The 24,709-nt window shown below is 41.4% G+C and overlaps 1 protein-coding gene and 1 pseudogene across 1 annotated transcript in view; one reads left to right on the top strand and one right to left on the bottom strand.

Annotated features, from left to right (window-relative positions):
• Positions 1–24,466, bottom strand: part of ADAMTS5 (ADAM metallopeptidase with thrombospondin type 1 motif 5) — a 47,301-nt gene extending 22,835 nt beyond the window's left edge. The window contains exons 1-2 of the mRNA XM_089910359.1: positions 21,445–24,466; positions 10,053–10,185 (exon numbers count right to left, since the gene is read on the bottom strand). Coding sequence (XP_089766485.1) covers positions 10,053–10,185; positions 21,445–22,551 — 1,240 coding nt within the window. The 5' untranslated portion in view covers positions 22,552–24,466. The remainder of the gene's footprint in view (positions 1–10,052; positions 10,186–21,444) is intronic.
• LOC149749284 (uncharacterized) lies at positions 22,590–23,816 on the top strand (annotated as a pseudogene).
• Positions 24,467–24,709: the final 243 nt, after the last annotated feature.

The raw sequence follows: 24,709 nt of genomic DNA, 5'->3' as shown, positions 1-24,709 counted from the left end.
CCAAACTACTGTTGGCCAACTTGTTAAATCACTAACACCTCATAACAAAATTGTCCACTGAGCAGCTGGTTGATGTTGTGGTTGAAGTTAAGTGGCCAGGGCTCGGTGACCTTCTAAGGCTCCACATTTTGATGCTATTTATGCAGTTATGTACTTCAGTAGCATTTACTAGGCTAGTCAGTTCTCTGTGGGAAACCCTCTCACCACCACTCACTTTCTATTTGGTCAGGAGCATAAATGCGCATCATAGTATGTAAAATATCTTCCAAGTAACATGCAAAAGAAGACTGGAAGCAGCTCGTCCAATTTTGGGGTGGTATGTTGAGTTTTTCACCGCACTCACAGAAGAATAGAACCTTTCATTCATGTCCTATTCAAAACTGCTAGAAGTTACTTAGTACATCAAACACTGTTGAGAATGTAGAATGTTTATCAGCTAACACTGTGGCATTAGTGTGGAAGCTTCATACTTGAGTTTTTTCCCCCCTGGCATAGAAGAGAAAGGGAAAGTGGCCTAAGGGGACCTCTATAATATGAATCCAGGTTTTCTACTTTAAAAAATGTGATCTTTGCACTCGATTTCATAAGATATTTATACTTATTTAACGGAGTAATAGTCTTTTCCTCCAAATGTATCTAAATAAATAGCACTTTTTATATGCCTTTGTATTACTGCATCAAGAGATATTCCCTTCATTTGGAGGCTAAATTTTAGATTTCCAATTTAAATACAAGCCAGGTGGTAAACACCAAATTTGCTTTGAGGGACCTGGGAGAGTACCTCCATTTTTTCTTTTATACAGAATGGTGAAGCCTATAATGTTAAATATCAATCATGTAAGCAAAGCAATTTATTTTAAGATATTTTGGTCTCTTTTAATGAATCTTTTGGCATGCTCTCTGGCCCCTAAATTGCTAATTTATCAATGTAATTTACTTGTTGCTGAAGATACATATAAGAAATGCTTAGACGGCCATCAGAAAAGATTGCCATTCTGGGCATGAACACATCTCAGTTCCACTTTAGCAAGAGCTGAGACGAGATGTGAATTTTGTAAGATCTCCAAGAGTCAGTCAGAAAGGGACTGCCTGAGGGTCAGTTGAGAGAGACAGACTCCTTGGAGGGAGGATGAAAGTTCTGTTTTCCATGAAGAAAGCTTGTCAGCTGGCTGGGAGAGGTATGCTCTCCCAAGGACAAAGAGAGTCATGGGCAATGTGAAGAACGTTTAGGCACCCAAAGAAACAGGCAGCCAGTGCCACAGGAGCTGGAACAAGGGCACAGCAAGAGAGACCCATGTGATTTCCCTTCAGGAGCTGAAGAGGAATTGAAATGGAAGAACAATGTGAGTGATGTCTGGAAGCTCTTCTGGAGAGACGTGACAGGCATACTAAAGGCTGTGAGCGGCCAAAGAAATGGCATTTTCAAATGTGATTCCCCCAATCATTAAGCTAGGACACCTAATGTCAGTCTGAAATCTGCCAATATCTTTGAACCCTGAAATGACAAGTTACATATAAAAGCATATGCTATTTTCAAGGGACACTTACATTAGAGATCACACACTATGATATTCAAAGCTTATTAACAGAGAAAATTCTGGAATCTAGGACAATTCAAATGTAATGTCATGGCTGACAACAACACGTTTTAAGGAAATGCTGTGAAGAGCTTAATCAGAATTTATCACGATGTCACTGATTGCCTAGGAGTGACTTTTCCAGTGAGAGACTGTTCCTAAATCATCCACAGAAATGTTTAAAGATTAGAGATTAAATATTTCTCCCACAAGCAGCCTTGGGCAGGATTAGTGCAGCTGAGATTTAAACACGTGTGCCACAGAGAATAAAACAATGTTGGAGAAAATATTGACAACTCCTAAAATAACGTATTGTTTTTTAATCAAAATGTATTTTATGATGAGTTTTTAGAGCAATGCAGACCAGAGTTAGTTGAGGGGTGAGGTCTTGGAGGAGTCAGGGCAAGGGGTTCCAGAAAGCCACAGAGAAAGGCTATTCTTTCTCTTGAAAGACAGAGGAGATACTTCTTTCTCTAGTCCAAGTATAGGAAAAGAGGAAGATTCAAGTCAATTTGGAAAAGGTAAAGGAAGAGATCTGAGGAAGTTCAACCAAGCTACCTTAGTAAAATAGGATGTGAAAAATCCTAGTGAGAGGACAGGACTGATATGGATTAAGGACCACAATTCAAGGTCTGGGTTTAAAGCAGAGATCCCAAAGACTCACTGCAAGGAAGCATTAGCATTTGTATTTGGAACCATTTGTAATCAGTAGACGTGCAAAAGATTGAAGAGCGGTTTGTTGGCCTTAATGAAGTTAGGCAATCTTATTTACAATAATATCTTTCTTAGTGAATCTTTAATTCTTGACTCCTGTTATTGGAAGCCACTTCTCGCCTAAAATCCCGACAGAGTTAAGGACCAAACACAGTTATGTAGTGGGTGAGTTTGTTAATGGCATTTGTATATTCACGCACTAAATTTTTTTTTTTAAGTATTACAGAAGTCACAGTAAAATTTAGAGAGTAATGCAGGGGTCCAATTCAGTATTTTCCCAAGTGATGCAGCCTCCAGAATTGTGTGTTGCTGTTTGAAATCATTAGTAAAACTCAAGGTGTAAATTAAACGGGCTTCTGTATAAAATACTGACCTATTATTTTTTTTTAAATTTTTTTAACATCTTTATTGGAGCATAATTGCTTTACAATGGTGTGTTAGTTTCTGCTTTATAACAAAGTGAATCAGCTATACATATACACATATATTAATAGATATTAAATCATGTCATAAATACAACAGTCCTGCTGAGTGCCCATCACACAAAATAACCTCAGGAAGGAGTTTATTTGAATTATGCTAAGGAAATGAGTTTCATGGTAAATTACATTAAAGCAAAGTCTGTAGGGTAGGAGTCTGAGTTTAGTGTTAGCTCAGAAATAGCAAACAATTAGTCTCCTGATAATTTTTCTAGGACAGTAATCGTCTTTTAAAATTGGTAAATGGGTGACATTTCATTAAATAAATTTCATCTTGGACATTCACAATGTAGATTTAAAAAGCATCTTGTCTCCTTAAATTCACAAGTGAATCTGGTGTTCTAAAATCTGAGATAATGGACACCCGGGTAAAGACACATTACTTTAAAGGAAAATGTTGGTTCAGCTTCTTATCCAAATCAGTTATTACCGTACAACTAGGGATGACTTATAACATTAACCTCAGGAGGGAAATTGGGTTGTTTCTCTAAACTTTGGTCTGTAAATTAAACAGAATTTCAAGCTCTCGTCTCCCGACCCCAAACTGACCAATAGACAAGGAGACACAGCACCACATCTTTAAAAAATGTCACAAGAAGCTCTGTCATGTGTTTACTTAAGAAAGCACTGCTCAGATGAAGCATCTGTCTCTTAATGACGTGATGTTTTTATTTTTACTTAATTTTCCAGTTAAGATTATTGAGATGCAGGAAGGTCTTGCCAGAGGTTGAAAAGAGAGTCAAAAGCTCACATGGGATCAGAATCTAGACTCCTTGGTGAAGGAAACCAGGAGCTCCAATAATTGGATCCTATGTGTCTATTCAAACGCAAATCCTTACGTAGCAGTGATAAAACTCTTAAAACTTCCATTTCAAAACATTAAACATAAACGCTAAACGTTATATCAATGATGTAATTTAGAAGGAAGAAAACAAATTTTTTCACCTTATAAATAGCTGTGTCAATAACCTTTTGAATCAAATTCAGGATTATCTCCTTCAAAAGGAACACTAGTAAACCATTATAGGATAGTGTCCAAATCTTGGGCTCTATAGCCAGATGAACTGGGTTCAAATTTTCCCCAAGCAGTATACTAGTTGTTGACCTTAGACAGGTTTTGAAACTTCTCTGTGTATCAGCGTCCCCTCTTGGGTGACTCATTAATAGTACGTACCTCATGGGATTTTGTGAGGCGTAAAGGATATAAAAGATGCAAAGTGCTTAGAATACATGCTTGACAAACATAAATACCCAGTGATAGTTAGTTAACTTCATTGTTCTCACTAATATCTTGGTTTTGTTACAACTTTACTTATGGGTATTCTAGTCTTTGATAAATTTTGATATTACTAGACACTCTTGATTTGTGAGAGAAGGCAAAATTTTCTATTCATAAGAGGAAAAATCACTCATTAAGTGTGTGATATATTTATTTTATGCCACCTTCAACTTGTTGGCTTTCCACACACATGACAGACAATCTACAGGCCTCCCCTAGAGAAATACGAATTGGGATTTGATTTAAAAACAAACCAACTGATACTAAACGCTAAATCTTTCAATGCTGCCTCCGGACATGGAGCAAAGACCTATTCCCACCTTTCATCTGGGGGCCAAGAAAGACACAGTGTGGCATTGCTCCAAACTGGACAGAAAAAAATGCTCAGTTCATGTTGATTAAAGCTATGGGTTTGAGGGTAAATACCAAATTTAAACCTAGCTTCCTTTTACCTCACATCTCACAGTCAGTCCTGACATCTGATTCTGTGCACTTGGCTTTGGTGTATGGTGTTTCCAGGGCCTCTGCAGCTTTTCAAAACATGGGCTCGTTTAATCTAATCATCGGTGGGAGCAGAGTCACATGCAGATCAACATAACCAGAGAACCGCAGAGAATCACTCCAACTGCAGCAAAACATATGCAGCCATACTGTTGTGTCTCGACCACTTCCTAAGCCTCCAGCTGAATATTTGGCCCTGACACTTTGCCTGATTTTAGCTTAGGAAGCATTTTGGAGACTTTCATGGTGGAGAGATTCACTTAGCACATTTTGTAATTAACTACTCTAAGGTTAAGCTTCGGCCTGTTTGCAAATTATGGATTTCATTAGTCTAAATAAAATCAGATTGCTCCCCCTAGCACCTCAGAAGCTGGCCTAACATCAGTAACATTATTATGTTGGAGAGCCATGTGTGCAGCAGGTGAAATCTTTATTATTGAAAGCTGATAATAAAAGTTTGACAAGTTAAAAATATAAACTCCGAATGTAAACTTACATTCACTTGAAACTTGCTACAGTTCACATTTGGATTGTAAAAATTCTTACCTCCACCCAAGGTCCAGGGATGGGGGACAGTTTCAAACAACTTTCTTAAACGTCCTAACAGTTTACTCAGTGTTGACGTGCCCCTAACATAGCAAGATGGCAGGCAATTTGTTACTGTCTAGGCAGAGTCTAGACGCATCAAACTCTATTTTCCAGAAGCCTGTATTGACATCAGTTGACTATGCATCTCCAGAATCTAGCTCTTTTTTTGGAAAGAACTAGCAGGAAAAGAGAAGTGCTCCCGTTTACACGTGGCACGTGAAGAGTCACTTTTCAGAACTGTTCATTTAAGTCACTTCATTATGACTTTAACATCATGGATAGAAAAGGTACAAGATAAGGACTTTAGGCTTGCCTCTGTTTATTGACATTTTACATAATTCTCAATGTAGGGGCATTTTTTGATGAAGGGAGTAAAAGAACAAAAAAACTTTTTATTCAACTATAATGACTTTGTATTTTAAACCACCATGCACAGAAAGAGGAAGCAGTGAGTGGGACATTCCATGTGAAATGGAATTTAAATCTGTTAATAAAAGTATTAATCAAATATATAATTTCACTTCTTATAGAAGAAATAAAGTAGAAAGATCATGCGAACAGCCTGGAAATTTTCTCCACAGCTTATGTTTTGAGCACAGGAATGTATTTACACTGTATGCATGAAGCAAATTGCTCATTTTGGAATGGACTGAAGCGAATTCAAAACACTCTGGCAAAACCGAGGTTTCACAACGTCATTTTATCACCATATGTAGCCTGGATATGTAACCTCCAAATTTGGAAAGTAGTAAATGTCTAATAAAAGGGAAGGGAGGAAATTACATAAGAAGAACAGAGTAGAATTAGAATCCAGAGCATAGTTAATTCAAGCTGATGGCTTCAAGCAACAATCTAAAAATAAAGCGCTAGAAACAGAATAGCAAGCTGCACTACCCAAGATCACACTGGCTGCAGAAGCAAAGCTCTGTAATTGTATACAGACGATTAGGAAATATTTTGTAAGGTTATCTTTACAATTTTTAAGGCTTATACTTTATGACACATGTTCACAATATTTAGGCGAAAAGTGAAATTAAAGAAAAATAAAGCAATTAGGAAGCAAAGTGAATGAAAGCCAGATCCCTTTATAAAAGGGAAATTAAATCCATATCCCCCTATTCCCAGACCTTAAATTTCTCAGATTAGGGCACATGTAATGGAAAAAGGGAAATTAAGTAGGCACTGTTTGATTGGAGAATGAATTACAGAGAATTCTAAAGAAGTAAATAGAAATGATCCAAACAAGAAATTAAAGGGAACACAGAGCATAGTCAGACATCAAAGAGTTAGGTATGATTTCTCTTTGCAAAGAAACCCACATTTCTCCCACGTTGTTCTCTTATAAAACTATGTCCACTATTCTTGTATTATTAAGAAAAGTTCTTATTGTACATATACAGTTTTAATAAAATGTTCTCATTAGCAACTGGCTTCCTACCTCTCTGACTGCTGCCTGCCTGCATAACCTCTTGGTTTAGGAACTCAGGAGGGCTGGGAAAGATGATGCTGGAAGGTTCTTCATTCCAGTCCAGTTGCCTTGGGGATCAATGCAGCCTCAAAGAAGCTGCATTTACTGCCACAGTGGTTTCTTTACAAAGAAACCAGAGGCTGTCAATGTGTACAAATGGATCACTAGAGGATTGAAGGAACAGCCCTTCCTTCATGGAATCTGTAATCCCTTTTTCACAAGGTCAGGATTTAGGGCTCATGATCTCATGGACGGTCGATGCCACAATTCCACTCTGTTGCTTCTTTCTTTCTTCTTTTTTTTTATTGGAGTAAAATTGCTTTACAATGTTGTGTTAGTTTCTGCTGTACAATGAAACGAATCAGCTCTATGTATACCTATATCCCCTCCCTCTTGGACCTCCCTTCTCCCAAATTCCCCGCCCCACCCACCCCCCACATGTTAGGTCACCACAGGGCACCGAGCTGAACTCCCTGTGCCATACAGCAGGTTCCCACGAGCTAGCTATTTTACATGTGGTAGTGTATTTATGTCAAACCTAATCTCCCAATTCATCCAACCTTCCGCTTCCCCACCTGTGTCCACAAATCTGTTCTCTACGTCTACGTCTCTATTCCTGCCCTGCAAATAAGTTCATCTGTATCATTTTTCTAGGTTCCACATATATGCGTTAATATACGATATTTGTTTTTCTCTTTCTGGCTTACTTCACTCTATATGACAGACTCTAGGTCCATCCACATCGCTACAAATGACCCAATTTTGTTCCTTTTTATGGCTGAGTAATATTCCATTGTATATATGTACCACATATTCTTTATGCGTTCATCTATCGTTGGACACTTAGGTTGTTTCCATGTCCTGGCTATTATAAATAATGCTGCAATGAACATTGGGGTACATGTGTCCTTTTAGACCTACCTCCCAGAGTAATGAAAATAAAAACAAAAATAAACAAATGGGACTTAATTAAACTTAAAAGCTTTTGCACAGCAAAGGAAACCATAAACAAGACAAAAAGACAACCCTCAGAATGGGAGAAAATATTTGCAAATGAATCAACAGACAAAGGATTAATCTCCAAAATATACAAACAGCTCATGGAGCTCAATATCAAGAAAACAAACAACCCAAATAAAAAATGAGTGGAAGACCTAAGTAGACATTTCCCCAAAGAAGACATACAGATGGCCAAGAGGCACATGAGAAGATGCTCAACATCGCTAATCATTAGAGGAATGCAAATCAAAACTACCATGAGGTATCACCTCACACTGGTCAGAATGGTCATCACCAGAAAATCTACAAACAGCAAATGCTGGAGAGAATGTGGAGAAAAGGAAACCCTTTTGTACCGTTGGTGGGAATGTAAATTGATACAGCCACTATGGAGAACAGTATGGAGGTTCCTTAAAAAACTAAAAATAGAACTACCATACGACCCAGCAATCCCGCTACTGGGCATATACCCTGAGAAAACCATAATTCAAAAGGACACATGTACCCCAATGTTCACTGCAGCACTGTTGCTTATTTCTCATCATTCCTCTACTCAGTGTGAGATGAACCAGCCTCTACCTACCCAGGGCTTAGAACTTTTCTTATGGAACTTCTCTCACTCTGAATAATGGTGATTAATTACTGGTGTACTTTTTCAATTGTCTCTGTGTCACTACAATGCTCTTGAGTATTTGAACTAATTCTTCTTAGCTTTGCTGCAAAATCAGAATATTGCCTTGGATGGCTCTTTTGTTTCTCCCACTTATTCATGCACATACAGAGATATATAAGAAATATCAATGAAGGATCAATGTTAGGCTGTATTTTTTATCAGTGAGTTTAATAGGCATGAATAAGAGAGAGGTGAAGACATAATCCCAGCCCCAAAGCTCAAATGGCATTTGTGTTTTTAAAACACTTTCAGACATACCAGGTCTTCTAGTGCAGCCACCAGAGAGCCATGCCTCATTCATTATTAGTTCACTTTCTAGGGAAGAAATGGAGACTCATTGTCTGAATCTCTTTCCTGAGATAAAAAGAGACCATGGAGACAGAGCTGGGATTCCATCTTGAAGCTAAAGATGCTCAATTAATAAAGTATTAAATTGAATTGTTATCAGTGATGCTATTGGACAGTTATTTACATTAAGATGTTATGTTTGTGTTTTTTTGCTTAGATGGTAAGAAGAGTGTCAGTTAAGAGAATTAAGATCATGATTAATACATACAAACTGGAATTTAAGTGCTGATTTCTATTTTACTGCTCCAATATACTGACTTATACAGTTACACTTTTGATGTGAAGTTATTTTAAGTCCCAAAAGAAAACATAGCAGCCAAAAATCAACACATTGTGAAATGTTCTTTGCCTACTAAAATTATGGGAAAAAAGTTTTAATTTCTATTTTAAAATTATGGTTTTAGCTTAAGAAAACAATCTGCTTAATAAAATACAGCAAAAAAGTACAATAACTATCAAGCCATACTTTGCCTCCAAAAAGATAATGCTAAAAGGTGACACATTAAAAAGTAAATGAACTAGTTAATTAAAAAGATAAACAGAAGTGTATATGGATATAAATAACAGCTGGTATCTGTAACTTACCCAACTTGGTCCCTGAAATAATTCAATGAAATAGGCATTATTATGCCTATATTTTGGATATGAAAACTGAAGCTTAGAGAGTTTAAATAATCAGACCAGCATGACACAGGTAGAAAGTACTTTAGCAAGAACTGAGCCCAGATGGGTATAATTCTAACATTTAATCCTAAGTACTAAATTAACTTCTTATATACCTAGTAACTAGGTCAATTATTAGGAAACACATATTCCTAATTGCTGGGATATTTTTCATATTTAACTCAGTCCTCAATTTCTAGTTTTAGGATTTAGATGAGTTTCTTAATGTCACCAGGTAAGTGACATTTTAAAACCAACCCTGGTAACTGTTAGGTTTTGCTTCATTTGCTTTGCTATTAAAAACAAGACAGGAATGCTGTCCATAATCTATTGATTGCCTTCTCCAGGAGCTGACTGTTATCACTCACAGTGGAATAAAACCTGATGAATTCCTGTGTAAACGGATTAGCCCTGGATGAATCAATAGAGTAACTTCTAAGGCAACCATCTCTGCATTCCATTGTCGACTGTGACAAATTTTGTCTGAGTCCTTTATGGATGCTTCAAAAGACAGTAGCACTAGTGAATTTCTCTTAAACTTTTAAATGGCACTGACAGAAAGGAAATATCTTCTGTGTATGCCTGACTTTGTTTTCCTTCCCTCTTATTAGTTAACCCTAAAAGTACAAATATAAACAAATGTAATCCCCAACGCTGCATCTGAACCAGGAGAAATCTGGAATTAATTGCCAAGTATTTTGGTTCCTGTAGCAGCTGTTACAAGTGTTTGATTTGGCCAGGGAAGAGAAAAGACACTGCATACCAATTTCGTGAGCCACGGTGAAGGCTGCATGGAGACCATCATCTTCAATCACAGCACAGCTGCGTTCAGGAGAACATATGGTCCCAACGTCTGCCATTCCCAGGGTGTCACATGAGTGATGCCCACATAAATCCTGCCCAGGAGAAAGGAAGAAATCATTAAAATCAATTTACATCCAGAAGGAGCCACCTTGTAGAGCCACTTGCTCACTCCAAATGTCAACACTGGGATATGTTTATGGTATCACCTGCTCAGCTCTGGAAACCTTCCAAAGACAAACTAATAGCATTGACTCTTCTAAACTTCTCTGGGTCCCAGAAGCACAGAAGGGACTCAATTACATTTTAAAAGATGTCATAAGATTGTGGCTTGTCCATTATAATAGCAGTCGCAGCCTTAACAAAGCTGTACTGTGTATATGCAGGCACATATGCCATGGATCACTTTCACATACAGTCACGCTTAGGAAAGCCTTAATATTCTGACCTAAATTCCGGCTAAATTTATCAGAAGCCAAGTCTAATAATTTGTTTTCCTTCACAGGGGCAAATTGCAATCACCTATTTATGGCAGAATATAAATTTCCCAGTAATTTGGGTAAGAAGCTAAATTTTAATCTATAAGGGTAATTCCTCAAAAGATCATCTCTTAATTACCAAATTGAGTTGTAATTTCATAGGTTGTGTCTTCAGAAATGTATACACTCTTTCCCACAGTATTTAATGTAGTGTTTTTCAACCTGATCAATTCTCAGAAAATATATGTAATATACTGTATTTATATAAATGAGCATACATGTTCTCCTGGAGAGAAATTGCATAGCTTTTAAGAGATTCTCAAAGGGGAACATGATCACACCTCACTAATGGTTAATATGATCAAATTAGATGAAAGAGACATCAACAAGACAATTTTAAATTACGAAGCATATAGAGAAAATATAAGCCAAATTTTTTGACATGATAGATTTGTAATGATAAGCTTTCCATTAAGTGCTATTTGAGTATTAATGGACATTAGACTTTCTTGTATTTGACTCCTGTTTTCAATGAAAATTAATTGACAGTATATATATTTCTATCCAAAGCAAAAGCCATAAGTGAATAACTGCAGGAGCATTTTTAAAAAATATTAATTACTGTGAAAAATGACTACTTACTAGTTGAAATAAGTGTTCTCTCTGTTGCAGTTATTATCTTTGTGTCTCCAACTACCACAATGCCTGACTTATAATAGGAACTCAACAAACATTTGCTTAATTGAGGTGAATTCTGACATATAGTCAGATGCAATGTAGACCTCACATAATTTTATTTTTTACTTTTTTTTTTTGATGACATGGAGCTAATATTTTTATTCTCCCAGGACAAAGAGAAGAGATGGTTATCCTATACAGATTTTTGCCTTACTGAACATTGTCACATACCTTTAATATGCTGTATGCTAGCAAGACCTCAACAGACTGCAGGAAGCCAGCACGAGATATTACTACTACATAACTAATGCCGCCTAGTCAATGTCAACACTCTTCTAACTTTTCTCTGCATAAAAAGCTGCATAAAAGTCCAGTTAAGGTGAATAATATTTAAAAGGTATATCCTACGATCTCCCTAGTACATTTTCAGGTCCTTATTGTGTTCCGTATATTATGAGATCCCAGCTGTGATGAATTGCACTGTGGCCGCCATATTATTATAGCTGCAGACAGTAGAAATCTCAGCCAAGTAGCCTCGGTGAATCCAGTCCCCAAACCAACAATAGCCTCCCAATGTCTCCTGGGCATCCTCATATGTCATCCATGGGATCTCAAATTACAGCTGTTGAGAACAAATTAGTAGTTTTAAAAATTGAAATTGGAACACACTTTTGCATAACAATCAGTCTTTGAGATAATTATATAGTACAATACATGTTTTAATCCATTTTCCCCCCAGTCATTTTAGTAGCTTTAAGACCAAAGGCCCAGGTCATGGTTTAAGTGAACTACTGGACACTGTGGGTTATTTCTGCACATGCATATTTTTTTAAACCGTGTTTTATGTTTATCTTCACAATTTGGGGTTCAAATAACAAAACCAAAGAATTGTTTCCCCTTCTTACTCCTTACTTCATTAATAAGCTCGGATGAACAGCCACAGCTAATGGAAATGGCCCTCTTGTTCTGAATAGAGTTTAATGTGGATTCTTAATCTCTCTCTGTTTACTGCTAATCAATTGCTCATTAGAGCCCATCAAACCTCCTTGTCATCCTTGAATTGCATTAAATGCATTTGGCCCTTTGCCACGGAAATTTGTACATGTGACAAAATAATGAACAGAAGCAGTTATTTTTTTAATCACACTGATTAAACCCTTGACTGCATAGCCACAGACTATATTTCTGTAACTGTAATTATGTAAACTGGCAATCTTTCCACTTCACTCATGCAATTTCAAACCGTGGCAGCTCAGTTATGGTTTCTTCCTCAAATTATACAACGAATGCCTGTATTTCTTTGGGAGGCAATGTTCACTCCATTGCATTAAAACTCAACTTGTGCATCAAATTATTAAGAATACAGCACATCACATTCATGTCTATTTTCTGATGGTGATTTATAACAACATTTACAGGTGCAAACCTTATTTGAAATTTATAGAAAAAAATTTTTTTTAATTCAGAGAAAGAGTAAAGACACCATTGGGACAATAGCATTTATCTATCTGTCTGTCTGTCTGTCTGTCTCTCCGTCTGTCCACCCATCCATCTATCTTCCAAATCTGGAAGCAGGGGATACTAAAGAAATGTAAATCATATACAGTAGCCACATAAGAGGCAAACAAAATAAAAGTGCTCTCAAGAATTCTTCTGCTTAGTCAGTGTAAATCTGAAGAGAAGTTATATCTCTGCTATGTTAAAGATGGCTCTTTTTATGCAGGATTGATATCTTATCATGATATTGATATCGTGTAGACAACAATGCAATGGAAGATTTAATAAAATGTAAGGGTTGCAAGAGCATGCAGAGATTTAACTGGTGGGTTTGTGGTGTGGTCCTGGCCAGAAGCCAGGACTGGGACATTGTACCTAAAATAGAGCCGAGATAGTCAGCAAGCCCAACGAAGACTTGACAGGGTGGTCACTGACATGGTGACTAAGGGTGGTCATTTAGAGGATCATGAATATGGCCGTATCTGTGACTTATCGTGAAGTTTAGGAGGACTCACAGTACATCAGACCTATTCTTGTGGATGGAGTGGGGTTGGGGAGGGAGCCAGCAAAGTCTGCTACCTTGAGAAGCAGGTGCCCAGAAGCTAATACAACTTGGAAAATCCCAGTGGTCGGTACTGGGTGGGGAAAATGAACTAAGCCGATGTGAGTGTGCAAAGTGGAAGGCATAACAGGAGACGCAGGATTTCTAGTCTTGATGGGAGATTGGTCTCTCAGGTAGCATAAATGCGCTGAGGGAAGGAAGGAAACGTGAAGGCTGATAAGAGCAGATATCATCACAGCTGTGGTAACGGCAGCCAAAATGAAGGCAGGGTACCTTGTATGGGGGAATCTGGAGTTAAATAGCAGCATCTTCTATTTCTGCAGATATTACCCCCTGGTAAGGACAAGCTCAGAGCTCAAGGGAAGGGCAGAGAAGAGGGTTTAACTAGCCTCAGGTATCTACCTATCCGTCTACCAGATTCCTAGTGAAGAGGGATTTAGGGCTACCTAAACAGCAGCCCCCAATAGCAGAGATCTTGATTTGGACCTCAGCAGAAACTACATTAATAGGGTCTGTTAGGCCAACCATGACAATGACCCATGTTCTGCAGTCTCTGTCCATGCTTCTGGATACAACTAGGTAACACAAAAAACATGGAGCTCTGCTGGATTAGGGACCAAGGGATCCAGGTACACTTATTCCTAAAACAATTATTGTGTGTCCACAACCTGCCAGACACTGTGTGAAGTGCTGACAGTGTGGTGAATAAATACAATAAGATCTGATCCTGACCCTTAAGAAACATCATGATCTAGTGAGCAAAACAAGACATGTCAAGAAGGAAGCAGATTGAACAGGTTGCTGAGGGAGTTCAGAAGAGGAATTGCCAAGCTCTCCTTGGGGGAATCAATAAAGGTGTTTCAAAGGAGCTCAATGGATCTTGAGGGATGAAAAGGAGTCTGACAGTGTTAGAGGAAGGGTATTCAAAAAAGGAAAGACTCGTGAATATATCAGGGGTGGGAAAAGGCAGGGTCTGTTTTGGAAATGACAACATGTTTCTTGTGGCTGGAGTACAGGATAGACCTGGTGGAGGATGAACAGGGGAAGCTGGAAAGGTAGCCTGGGCCCGGAGTTCCAAGATAGGGAACTTATCCTGGTAAATATGAGATAAGAAGAAGAGAAAGGAAAGATGGAGCACATTGGAGATTGAGGGGAATAGATGCTCAGAAGAGTCGTCGTTCTGGAGAATGGAGATGGAAGCTGATAAGAGATAGTGATGCTTTAAATTCAACTCTATTAATTAGATTCATTGCGTGAATTATTTATACGCTTTGAGGCTACTTTCCTTCATCAATAGCATTAGGAACTTGGACCAGGTGGTTTATGGGTTTGTTCCAGCTACACACATGTTGAGATTAAGGGAAAACACTTCAATTAATAGATGGAGAAATTAAAGCTCAGGGGTCATTAGTGTCCAAAATCAGAAGCTTGAGACTGGTGGAGCTGCAATTCAAACCTATATCTAAACACTCCAATTCCTGAACTTACTTCACCAAGGTGCAGTTAAATCATCACCTGTGTTTCCCCCGACATTACTCTTATCTTTCACATTCATAATCTCTACTTGGTCAAGCAAATTCCTTGGTTGTAACAAATAACACAGTCTTTCTCTCTGTGGTATATCTGGTGGAACTCAATAATCTAGAGGCACAGAAAAATACAAAATGCACTGAGAAAGGAATTCCAGAAAGCAAGAAACTGGAAGTGATGGGTAAGAAACCTGGTGACATCATTAACTTGCCTGTCTCTCACCTGCCGCATCAGATCAGTCACTGTAAGTCACTGACTCCATCTACCAAATGCCTCATGTAGATGTCCTCTCTTTCTTGTTCCTTCCATTGTTCCTTCCTGCCTGGACTATCACCTAAGGCTTCTAAATGGTCCTTTCGTCTCCTGTGACTTCCCTACTTATATGCTGCAGTCAATTACATTTTAGAACCCAGATCTTATAGGATTCCTCCATTCCTGCAAAACTTAAAAGGCATGCCAACCTCAGCCCGGCATTTAAAACCTTGCACAATGCAACCCAGGCTTCCTTGCCAGCTTTAACTGCACCTTTATGATCCATTTTGTCCACTATTTCCTGCATATCTCCCCAACTTTTTGGCCCAAACTTTAGCCCCAATATTCCTCCTGCTAGAAGGGATTAATTTACTCAAATCCACTTCTTTTTAACACTTATTGACTCGACTCCTGCCTCTCTATTTCTAATGCCACTGCTTTAGTTTAGACCATCTTGAGTCTCTCCTTGAAGACTACCGAAATAGTCTGTAAAGGCTCCCGCAGGCTCTAGCCCAACTACTTAGGCCAGAAGGCTCATTCAAGAACACCCCTCTGATCACTGCTGCTTTCCTTCTGATGCTCTTTCCGTAGACTCCCACTGAATTTAATTTACAATTTAAACTCTTTATGCTACCGACTGAATCGTGTTCCCTGCCACTGTCTAAATTCATGTATTGAAGCCTTAATCCCCAACGTGACTATATTTGGAGATTGGGTCTATTAGGAGGTAATTAAGGTAAAATTAAATCATAAGGTTGGGGCCCTGATCTAATAGGATCAGTGTCCTTTTAAGAAGAGATGCCAGAAAACTCTCTCTTACCCCTGCCCCCTCAAACACACCATGTAAGCACAAAGTGAGATGGTAACAGTCTACAAGCCAGGAAGAAAGTTCTCACCAGAAAGCAAATAGACTGAAACCTAGATCTTGAACTTCCCAGCCTCCAGAATTGAGAAAGTAAGTTTCTGTTGTCTATGGAGTTTTGCGATGGTAGCCCAAGAAGACTAATACACATGGAATAGAATTTCTTCTATAAGCTGGTTGTTATCATCTTCTCTAGACTAATCTATCACCTTTCCACTCTCATACCATCTGTCCTATCATACCTAAACCCCTATATTTCCCAGAATTACCATGCTGCCTCTGGGCCACTGCACTATTAGTTTGGTGTGTCTGCAATGCCTGTTTCCTCCTTATAGATCTGGTTAATTCTCCTCTTTCTTCCAAATTGAACTCAGATGAGTTAGGCTACCTTCTAATGTACTTCCATGACATTTAATGACCACATTTATTACAAAAGTCATCACACTGTATAACAATTATTCATTTCCTTGTCTGTTTCCTAGAATAGGTTCTTCGGAAAGGGGCTACTTTTCAAACCTCTTCATCCCTCTTTGCCTATTAGAAACATATTGAATGTTTGAACAAATTTGCTGTAATCTTTTTATTTTAGAGACCACTAGACAGGACGAACTTCCCTCTCAGCCACCTGTCAGCTGTTACTCTGAGAAGTTTATCTCTGTTTCTCTTTGTATGAATGTCCTTATCTGTCAACTTATGATAATGTCACTATGGTTGTAGACTGTTGAAAGGATTAATTATAAAATGGTTTATGACTATGGATAGCATCTTATGAAATGCTCAATAAAAGGTGGTTGAATCCAAATCAAATCTGTCCATCCTTCGAGGACCAATTCAATTCTACATTTACAATGAAGCCTGTATAAAGATACAGAGGCAGAATTGATTCTTCCTTCCTTTTTCCTTTCTAAGCCTTTGTTTATAGCTTAGTTACAGCATTTATTAGAGTTTTCCTAACATTAGCTGATTTATGCATATATCTGCTTCCTCTCCCCTTGTGATAAGCTGGGCTGGGCAGGGACCAGGTATTTTCCATCTTGCTGCTTTCAGCTCCCTAAATGAGTGTCTCACACTTAGGAGATGCCCAGAGGCAGGTGCTGAAAGTGAGGAAGACAATATGTCCTATGTGCTGTGGTTTACTGTCTCTCATATAATAGACTTCAGATTTTACGTAATATTCTTCACAATTAATTTAGATATAATTTACTTACAACATTGTATTAGTTTCAGGTGTAAAACATAATGATTCAATATATGTATATATCACAACCTGATCACCACAGTAAGTCTAGTTAACATCCATCACACACATAGTTACAATTTTTTTTCTGGTGATGCAAACTTTTAAGACCTACTCTCAGCAATTTTCAATTCACAATTTATTCTTATTATTATTATTATTTTTTTTTGCGGTACACGGGCCTCTCACTGCTGTGGCCTCTCCCGTTGCGGAGCACAGGCTCCAGACGCGCAGGCCCAGCGGCCATGGCTCACGGGCTCAGCCTCTCCGCGGCATGTGGGATCTTCCCGGACCAGGGCACGATTCTGTGTCCCCTGCATCGGCAGGTGGATCCTCAACCACTGTGCCACCAGGGAAGCCCCACAATTTATTTTTAAAATGTCAACTTGAGCTGCTGAATCTGCTCCCAGTCTTCGCATTTCTTAGACATTTAGCCTTCTATTGGTTAGAATTGACCTATCAGCTATGATTCCTTGATAAGGGCTTGCTTTTGAATTTAAATGGGATTTGAACTCAAATATGTGATTGAAAGAGTCGATCCAGTCTACAAGCAAATAAGAAAAAGCAGCACATCCGTTTCCTTCTTCCAAGCTTCCAGTCTTCCTCTAGGGCCCCCTATTGTCATAACCTTGCAAGAAGCCAGCTGTTAATTCTGGGTGGAGTCCCCACCACAGCATTATAAGGCAGAATGCAGGTTAGGAGTTTGGGATTGACATGTACACACTGCTATATTTAAAATACATAACCAATAGGGACCTGCTGTACAGCACAGGGAACTCTGTTCAGTACTCTGTAATGGCCTAAGTGGGAAAAGAATTTGAAAAGCAATAGATACATGTATACGTATAACTGAATCACTTTGCTATACACCTGAAACTAACACAACATTGTTAATCAACTATGCTCCAATATAAAATAAAATAAAAAAGGCAGAATACAGAAGTGAGGTGTTAGCTGACACACAATTGCCTGTTAACTGGCACACTGATGATTAATGAAAATGAATGAACCTTTTCTATTATATAGTCTCGTAGCTGGTTCAGTTTCAATCCAATGCTTTCAAGCCATGAAAAAGTAAAGCTTTCATTAAGCTTTGTTGTGCAGGGGTGAGGGAATGTTAAACAGACGAGGTCGGGCATGTTCAGGGTGGTATGGTCATAGACAGGGAATGTTAAACAATTTCCCACTTTTTTTCTCAAGCAGGTAGGTGTTTTGTTTCTAAAGGAGAGTGCATCATCTCCAAAATGGATTTAGGAGTGTGCCTTTAAGGAAACTATCTTAAAAGAAAAGAGGAAGCCAGGAACCAGAAAAGGATTCTGGAAAGCAAACATAAATCCTGGGGAGATCAGATTTCTACTGTTTGATGGTAGAAGTGGTATGAATTCCAGCGTAAGTGCCACTCTGGAATGAAAATGGCTCCTCTTGCAAAAAAGTGACCGGTGCTATATTTCCCTAATTAGGACAGCGCCTTGTGCTGGGGTACAGTCCTGACAGTGAAGCCTGTTAGTTTGATAAATGAATTACTAGCACTATTCTGCTGATTCCTAGACATAACGCTCAAGGTGCCCTCGGCTAGTCAACATGGGTGGAAAACATATCCTCACACATTTGCTTCATGCCTGAAAAACAAGCAATTTAGGAGAAGACATCTGGATACAGAATTTGAACAGTGCTCAGAGCCCATCAAAACATGGATTTCATGGCTTGGCGTCTGGCTGCTAAGCAACGTACCTCTTACATTCAAAACAGAGATGTAAAAGTAGATCCTGGTGCCAACTCCGGGTATTTCTCATTGAAAAAAAAATAGCCATGAAAGTTTTTCTTTAGGTCCCAGATATCTGATTTCCATGAAACTGAAGATCTCAGATCATTTCTCCTCTAGCCCTCTTGGTTTCCACATTCTGAAGTATTAGGCGGAGATTAACATTATATTTTAAAGTACTCTCAAATTAATGCTACACGAGTCTTGTAATATTTTCCTCAGCCCCCTAATTAATTGCGCTTTTAAAATTAGGTGCATACATTCATAATAATATGCTCTTCAAATATTTGGTTCTCATCAAGTTAGATGTATATACCAGAGGGCCAACCACAAACTAAATGAGATTTACTTTACTAAAAGTATGCTTCTGCTTGGCAAGGAGGCCAGGGAGGGCCCATGTAAAATATTTTCCATGTGTAGACTAGTTTGAAAAATGAATGTTCTTATAATACTTATTAAAATTAAGATAGATGTTAACTTATTTCCCCCTTGCTTTATCTATTTAAAGGAACTGATATATTTCAAAGCTTGGAAAATAGGAATCGTTAACTACCCAAACAAAAAACAAATCCAGAAGAAGCAACAGACAGATCATTTTGAATCACTGACTAGTTTTCCTTTTTTTTCTAAGAAGCAATTAGGAAAATTATGGGGCAGGAAATAGGGAGTATTGGGGTCTTCTATTAATGTTTATGGAATGTGCATTTTTATTCCAAAATGAAAGTGAACCATGAAAATGTTCAAAGTGAACACTTTGCAGTAGTATGCCTACAAAAGTATTTTTTCTTCAGTCTTTAGAGAACTTCCTTCCATAAACTCTCTGAAGCCTCCTTCTTGGCAGCCCCTAGTGATGTAGCAAAGCAAGAAATCCAGACATGGAAAGTTGTGAACCAAAAAAAGAAAGAAAGAAAAAAAAAAGACTTGGAAACCAAATAAAAAAGGGATAGTTTTACAGGAGAACTTCACTTCATATGGAAGGCTACACAAATGAATGTTCTTCCGTTTTAAAGATTAATGTTGTGCAGAAAAATTAAAGGATGGTTTCCAGGAGATCACTTCATGAAGAGAAAGGTTTTCCATTGTGCAAAGCACTGTGCGTTGCCCACTTCTCCCTAAACTGTTGCCCTCCGGCATCTTTATTTACATGTGGTTTACATCTGTGTCCACCCTGTGAACCACAAGTGTTTCTCCACTCCAAATTTATCAACACTTTTCCTTCATACCAGAGGTGCCTTAGTAAAAATAGGAGAATTAGGTGGTGGAGCTATGTGATTCTGAAACCTCCTGCAAGCCATCATTGAATTTCCTGTCCTAGTTCTGGTTGCTCCCTTTGCACCATGATTTTGCATAATATTTCAAAGCTTCTAATCCTTCTCTCTATCCTGGATGGATCTCAAACACTTAAAGAATGAGCTTTCAAAGTCCATTCTTACCAGGCATCTGAAAGCATGACTCAAAACCACCAATCAGTACAGCTGTGAAAACTGAGGCTCAAAGCTCTGAGCAAAACAAGCTCAAAACCAGTCCAGACTCTGTATCTGAATGTCACACTTTTGTGGCGGTCTACATAGATATTGTGTTCCTCCCAGAACCTCTGGGCCTATAAAGATCAGTATTTTTTCCCTTCCTGTAACCCCCTTCCTTAAAAGAGGGAAATCCTGGGAAAACATTCCTTCATGTCTTGACTCTTTGCCCAGATCTTTCCGCACTGGGGCTTCAGAAACATTCATCCAAAACCCAAACATGCAAGCTGGATGTGACCCTTGACTGGCAGCTGTGGAGGATGGAACAGTTCTTGCCATGCATTGGAGGACTAGGCAAAGGAGTTGCTAAGGAACCTCACAAGATTGGGTTTCTATATCCTCCTGGCCATCCCCAATCCCTTCCATCCAAGGAAGCAAGATTCCACCAAGCTGGGTATGTAAGAACTCCATTAGGAAGCCAGACTGGAAAACAAGTCCTTCCTTTGGAAAGCCTTCCCTTGACTTATGTCTTGAAAGGGGTTCAAGTAAGAAGGTATGGACGTTTACAAAGGAAGATGGTGGGTAAAAGTGACTACAGTGAATGAATCATCAGCCCTTGCCATTAGGTTAGACAAAGTTATATCTTTGGGTTCATTGGAAAGTAGATGATCCCTGATTCCAAAGACAAACTTGCTTTCCCCCTTTTCTCATTTAACGACGCACATTTCCCCAAGCATTCTAGCTCCATTTTACCATATTTACGCATCTATGACTGCGTATCTCAGACTGGAGACATCCTGCCTGTTGGACTGATTGTGTGAGCAGGTCTTGGTCATTTAAGGCTTGAATTGCTCCGGCTCTATCCTGAATACGGGAGCAGATCTGGAGGCTGGCTGGGTTTCCTGCAAGAAGCAGGGAAGCAAACCCATGGGGGCAGGCGGTTTGTGGGAGAAACAAGGCTGTCAACAAGGCTGTCCTGTTGACCTACCTCCGTACTCCGGGGCTTGAACCACTCCCCCAGGCGGGACCTACCTCCCGAGTAAACAGGATGGCAGCGTCGTAGTGTTCCTCGTGGTCAGCCCCCAGCTGGTTGTGCTGGTGCTGCCATTTGCAAAAGTTCTTGAGCGTGGCGGCCGCGTTTTTGCTCACTTCCAGGCTCTTGTCTTTGTCGCCCAGCACCACCACCTTCACCACGACCAGGCGGATGTGGTTCTCGATGCTGGCGTGACTGTACAGCTTGTTGGCGATGGAGGCCAGGGTCAGGAGGTAATGCTGCAGGCCCTGGCCATACATCCGCGCCATGGACGCGTCGGCCACCAGGAGCAGCTCCACCTGGCGGGCCCGGGAGACGGAGCGGCGCCGCCGCCGCCGCCACCACGTCTGTGGTCTCTGACCCCCATCGGACGAGGGAGTTGACTGGTCCGGGAGCTGCGGGGCCAGCGCCCAGCGTCGGTCCGGGCTGCTGTGCGCCGGGGGGCGCTCACGGGGCCCTGGCGGGGACGTGGGGGTCTCGCAGCTGGTGCGAGGCGGCAGGGCCTCAAAGCTGAAGCCCTCGCGGGTGTAGACGTGCAGGATCCGCGCGGACCCGTCCCCGTACACGCGCCTGGCCTCCGCCTCCGCCCAGGGCGCGCGCAGCAGCGGCTTCAGGGTGTAGCGCGCGTGCTTGACCGCGAAGAAACCGTCGAGACCACCGCAGAGGTCAAAGACAGCCAGAGAGCGGGGGCTGCCGTCCACCGTGCCCCGGTAGAAGCAGTGGCCCCGGTGGCGCCGGGTCGCGTTCGGCCCGCCTCCTGCGGGCACAAAGCCAGCGGCGCCCACCGAACCATCCCGCTCTAGGTCCAGGAGGAACCTCCGGCCGCCCGCGTAGATCAGGTAGCCCACCTTGCCGCCGCCCGAGTAGAGCTGGTCGATGTTCTGCACAAGCCCGCGGCTCCTGCGCTGCGGCGCCAGGGGGTGAGGGTGGCCGGGAGGCTCGGCCGGCTCCTGCGCCTCCTCCCCCTGCCGCCGGCTGGGCTGGGCGGCCGCCGCAGCAGCCCGAGGCTGCCCGGCTTTATCCTGGGCAGGTGCCGCGGCGGGGCCGGCCGCGACCGGGGGCAGGCGGAGCGCGCACAGCAGCAGGGACGCCCACCCGAGCAGCATAGTGCGCTGCCCGCGGGGAGGGGCTGCGCGACGGGGACTTTATGGGGGTTTGTTATTCGCTCTGGAAGTTACCGGGGCGGGAGGTGGGGACACACATACACTTGCTTGCAAGGTTGAGTCAAGTGTCGGAGGGAGGGGGACCCGGCAGCAGCGCCAGCCTGTCCCGGCCGCGATGCCAGCGTGCGAACTTTTCTTTGTTGGTTTGGAAAATGTTTGGATTCGTGCTCCCGAAAGAGGATAAAAAAAAGAATAAATGAAAAAAAAAAAAAAGAAAAGAAAAGAAAAAGAAGCCGGGTTGTGGAGAAAAGGGGAAAAACCCCAATCCAACCCCAGCCAGGATTGGAGCACCGAGAAAAGTAAGGAAGGTGCCGCGCACCAGGCGGGCAACCGGTGCGTGCTGCCTCCAGCCCCCTTGCTGCTCGGGACCCGCCGGCAGCAGGGGTTCCAAGCTCCGGAGCCCGCTTCCTTTCTTATTTTGTGGGTTTCCTTGACTCTACTGGAACCGGGAGGAAGGGAAGAAAGAGAAGAAAAAAAGCCATAAAAATTAAAACAGAAATGCAAGGGGCGGCCTGCGGCGAGCCAGCGAAGCTGCGCGTCCGTGTCCCTTCTGATGCAGTGTCTTCCTGCCCGCCGTCATCCCCAGTCGGCCGCTGCGAGCGCGGAGAGCAGCGCGAGCGCTGTGAAGATGCGAGGAGGTGGAACAATGAATTTATAGCGGCATGCCATCCTGCAATGGCAATTTCAGCAATTCGTCACTGCAAGCTGCCTCTTAAAGGGAGAGCTTCCCCCACCACTCCCACCCTTCCTGGTCCGCGCCTAATCAGATGGGGGAGGGCGGGCCTGGGGGGTGATCGAGGAAAGGGCGACAGCGGAGGAGGAAGGGACCTGGTGAGGTGGAAGGAGGGTGGGGGAGGGAGCAAGGGCGAGGGGGAGAAAAGTATTTGAGTAAGAAAAACAGAAGATTTCTTTGGCCTCATTTAAAGCCACAGCGGCTGGGGTTTGTCTGATATTTCACAACCAATCGGGGTTGGCTAACCTCGGCTTACCTCATCTCCTGACGGGGTGTTTTGGTATGTTTTTAAAGTTACTGAGACGTTTCAAGTCTCTCTCTGCCCCCTTTTCTCCTGCTTTTCTTTCCCTCGGTAGGAAGTTCCTGCAGCACGTTTTTGCCCTGTGCACGCCGGTGCGCTCTGGACTCGTAGACCTTGCAACCGCATCCATCAGCCAAGGGCTTTCAGCTTCCCGTGCGCCCCCTCGCCCTGCTCTCCCGGTACCGGTTTCCTCCCTCCGCATCCCTCGGACTCTTCGCTCTCGTTCTTGGATGCACGCTAGGTTCGGTCTTCGGGTGACTAACTTTTCCCAGCCACCAGCAGAGTGGCCGCGCAGGCGGAGAGCCGCGGGCGCTTCCTGGCGCGTCTCTGCGCCCCGAGGGCTGCGTGTCCCCGGGACAGGGCCGCGGGAGGCCTGGGAACTCCGCGCCTTTGTGTGCGAGCCGCGGGCTCCCCCCTTCCTCAAGCGCGCCTTTCATCCTCGCCCACGATCTGTCACTTAATCCCGGATGACTGGAACTTCCTTTGCTTTGCTTTAAGAAGGCAAGGGCGGGAGGGGGGGAGAGTTAACTCTTGAAGGGAATTGCGCTCATTTTTTTTTTCTCCCCATAAGATTAGGAAAAAAAAAAAAAAAGTGCCACACTTTTCTCTTATTCCTTCGTCTAAAATGATATTTAAATGATAAATACCCATATATGTATTTATTTCTCCTAAAACAACCACCACCACCCTTGGCCCTGACCGACTATCATTCTCTGAAATTCCTTTTAGGTGAAAAAGAAGACTTTTGGGGGGAGGAAGGGCGCAGGTTGGTGTTTATTAGTATCTGAGTGGTATTGTTACTGCTACTTGGTTTCTCTCTCCTCTTTCTTTCCTCAAATTATCAACTCTAGTAGAAAAGAAGGAAAATCCGACTTTCTAACCACTACTGATAATGGTTAGAAGGTCTACCGTAGGGACAAGAGTACCTTCCTTCCCCATTATTCCAAGACGAATTAATGACTACATCAGTGAAAAATGAATCTGCTATATAGTTAGCACATTTCTGTCTTTCTACCTTTGTTTAATTCACAGAGATGCATGCCAAGGATAGCAGGGGCACCTCTGTG

The sequence above is a fragment of the Delphinapterus leucas genome, chromosome 4 (assembly GCF_059928025.1).
Source record: "Delphinapterus leucas isolate spDelLeu-1000000601 "Yukka" chromosome 4, BTC_Dleu_Yukka2, whole genome shotgun sequence".
NCBI lineage: Eukaryota > Metazoa > Chordata > Mammalia > Artiodactyla > Monodontidae > Delphinapterus > Delphinapterus leucas.
Note: the sequence above shows the minus strand (reverse complement) of the source record. Positions and strands in the feature narration are given on the sequence as shown.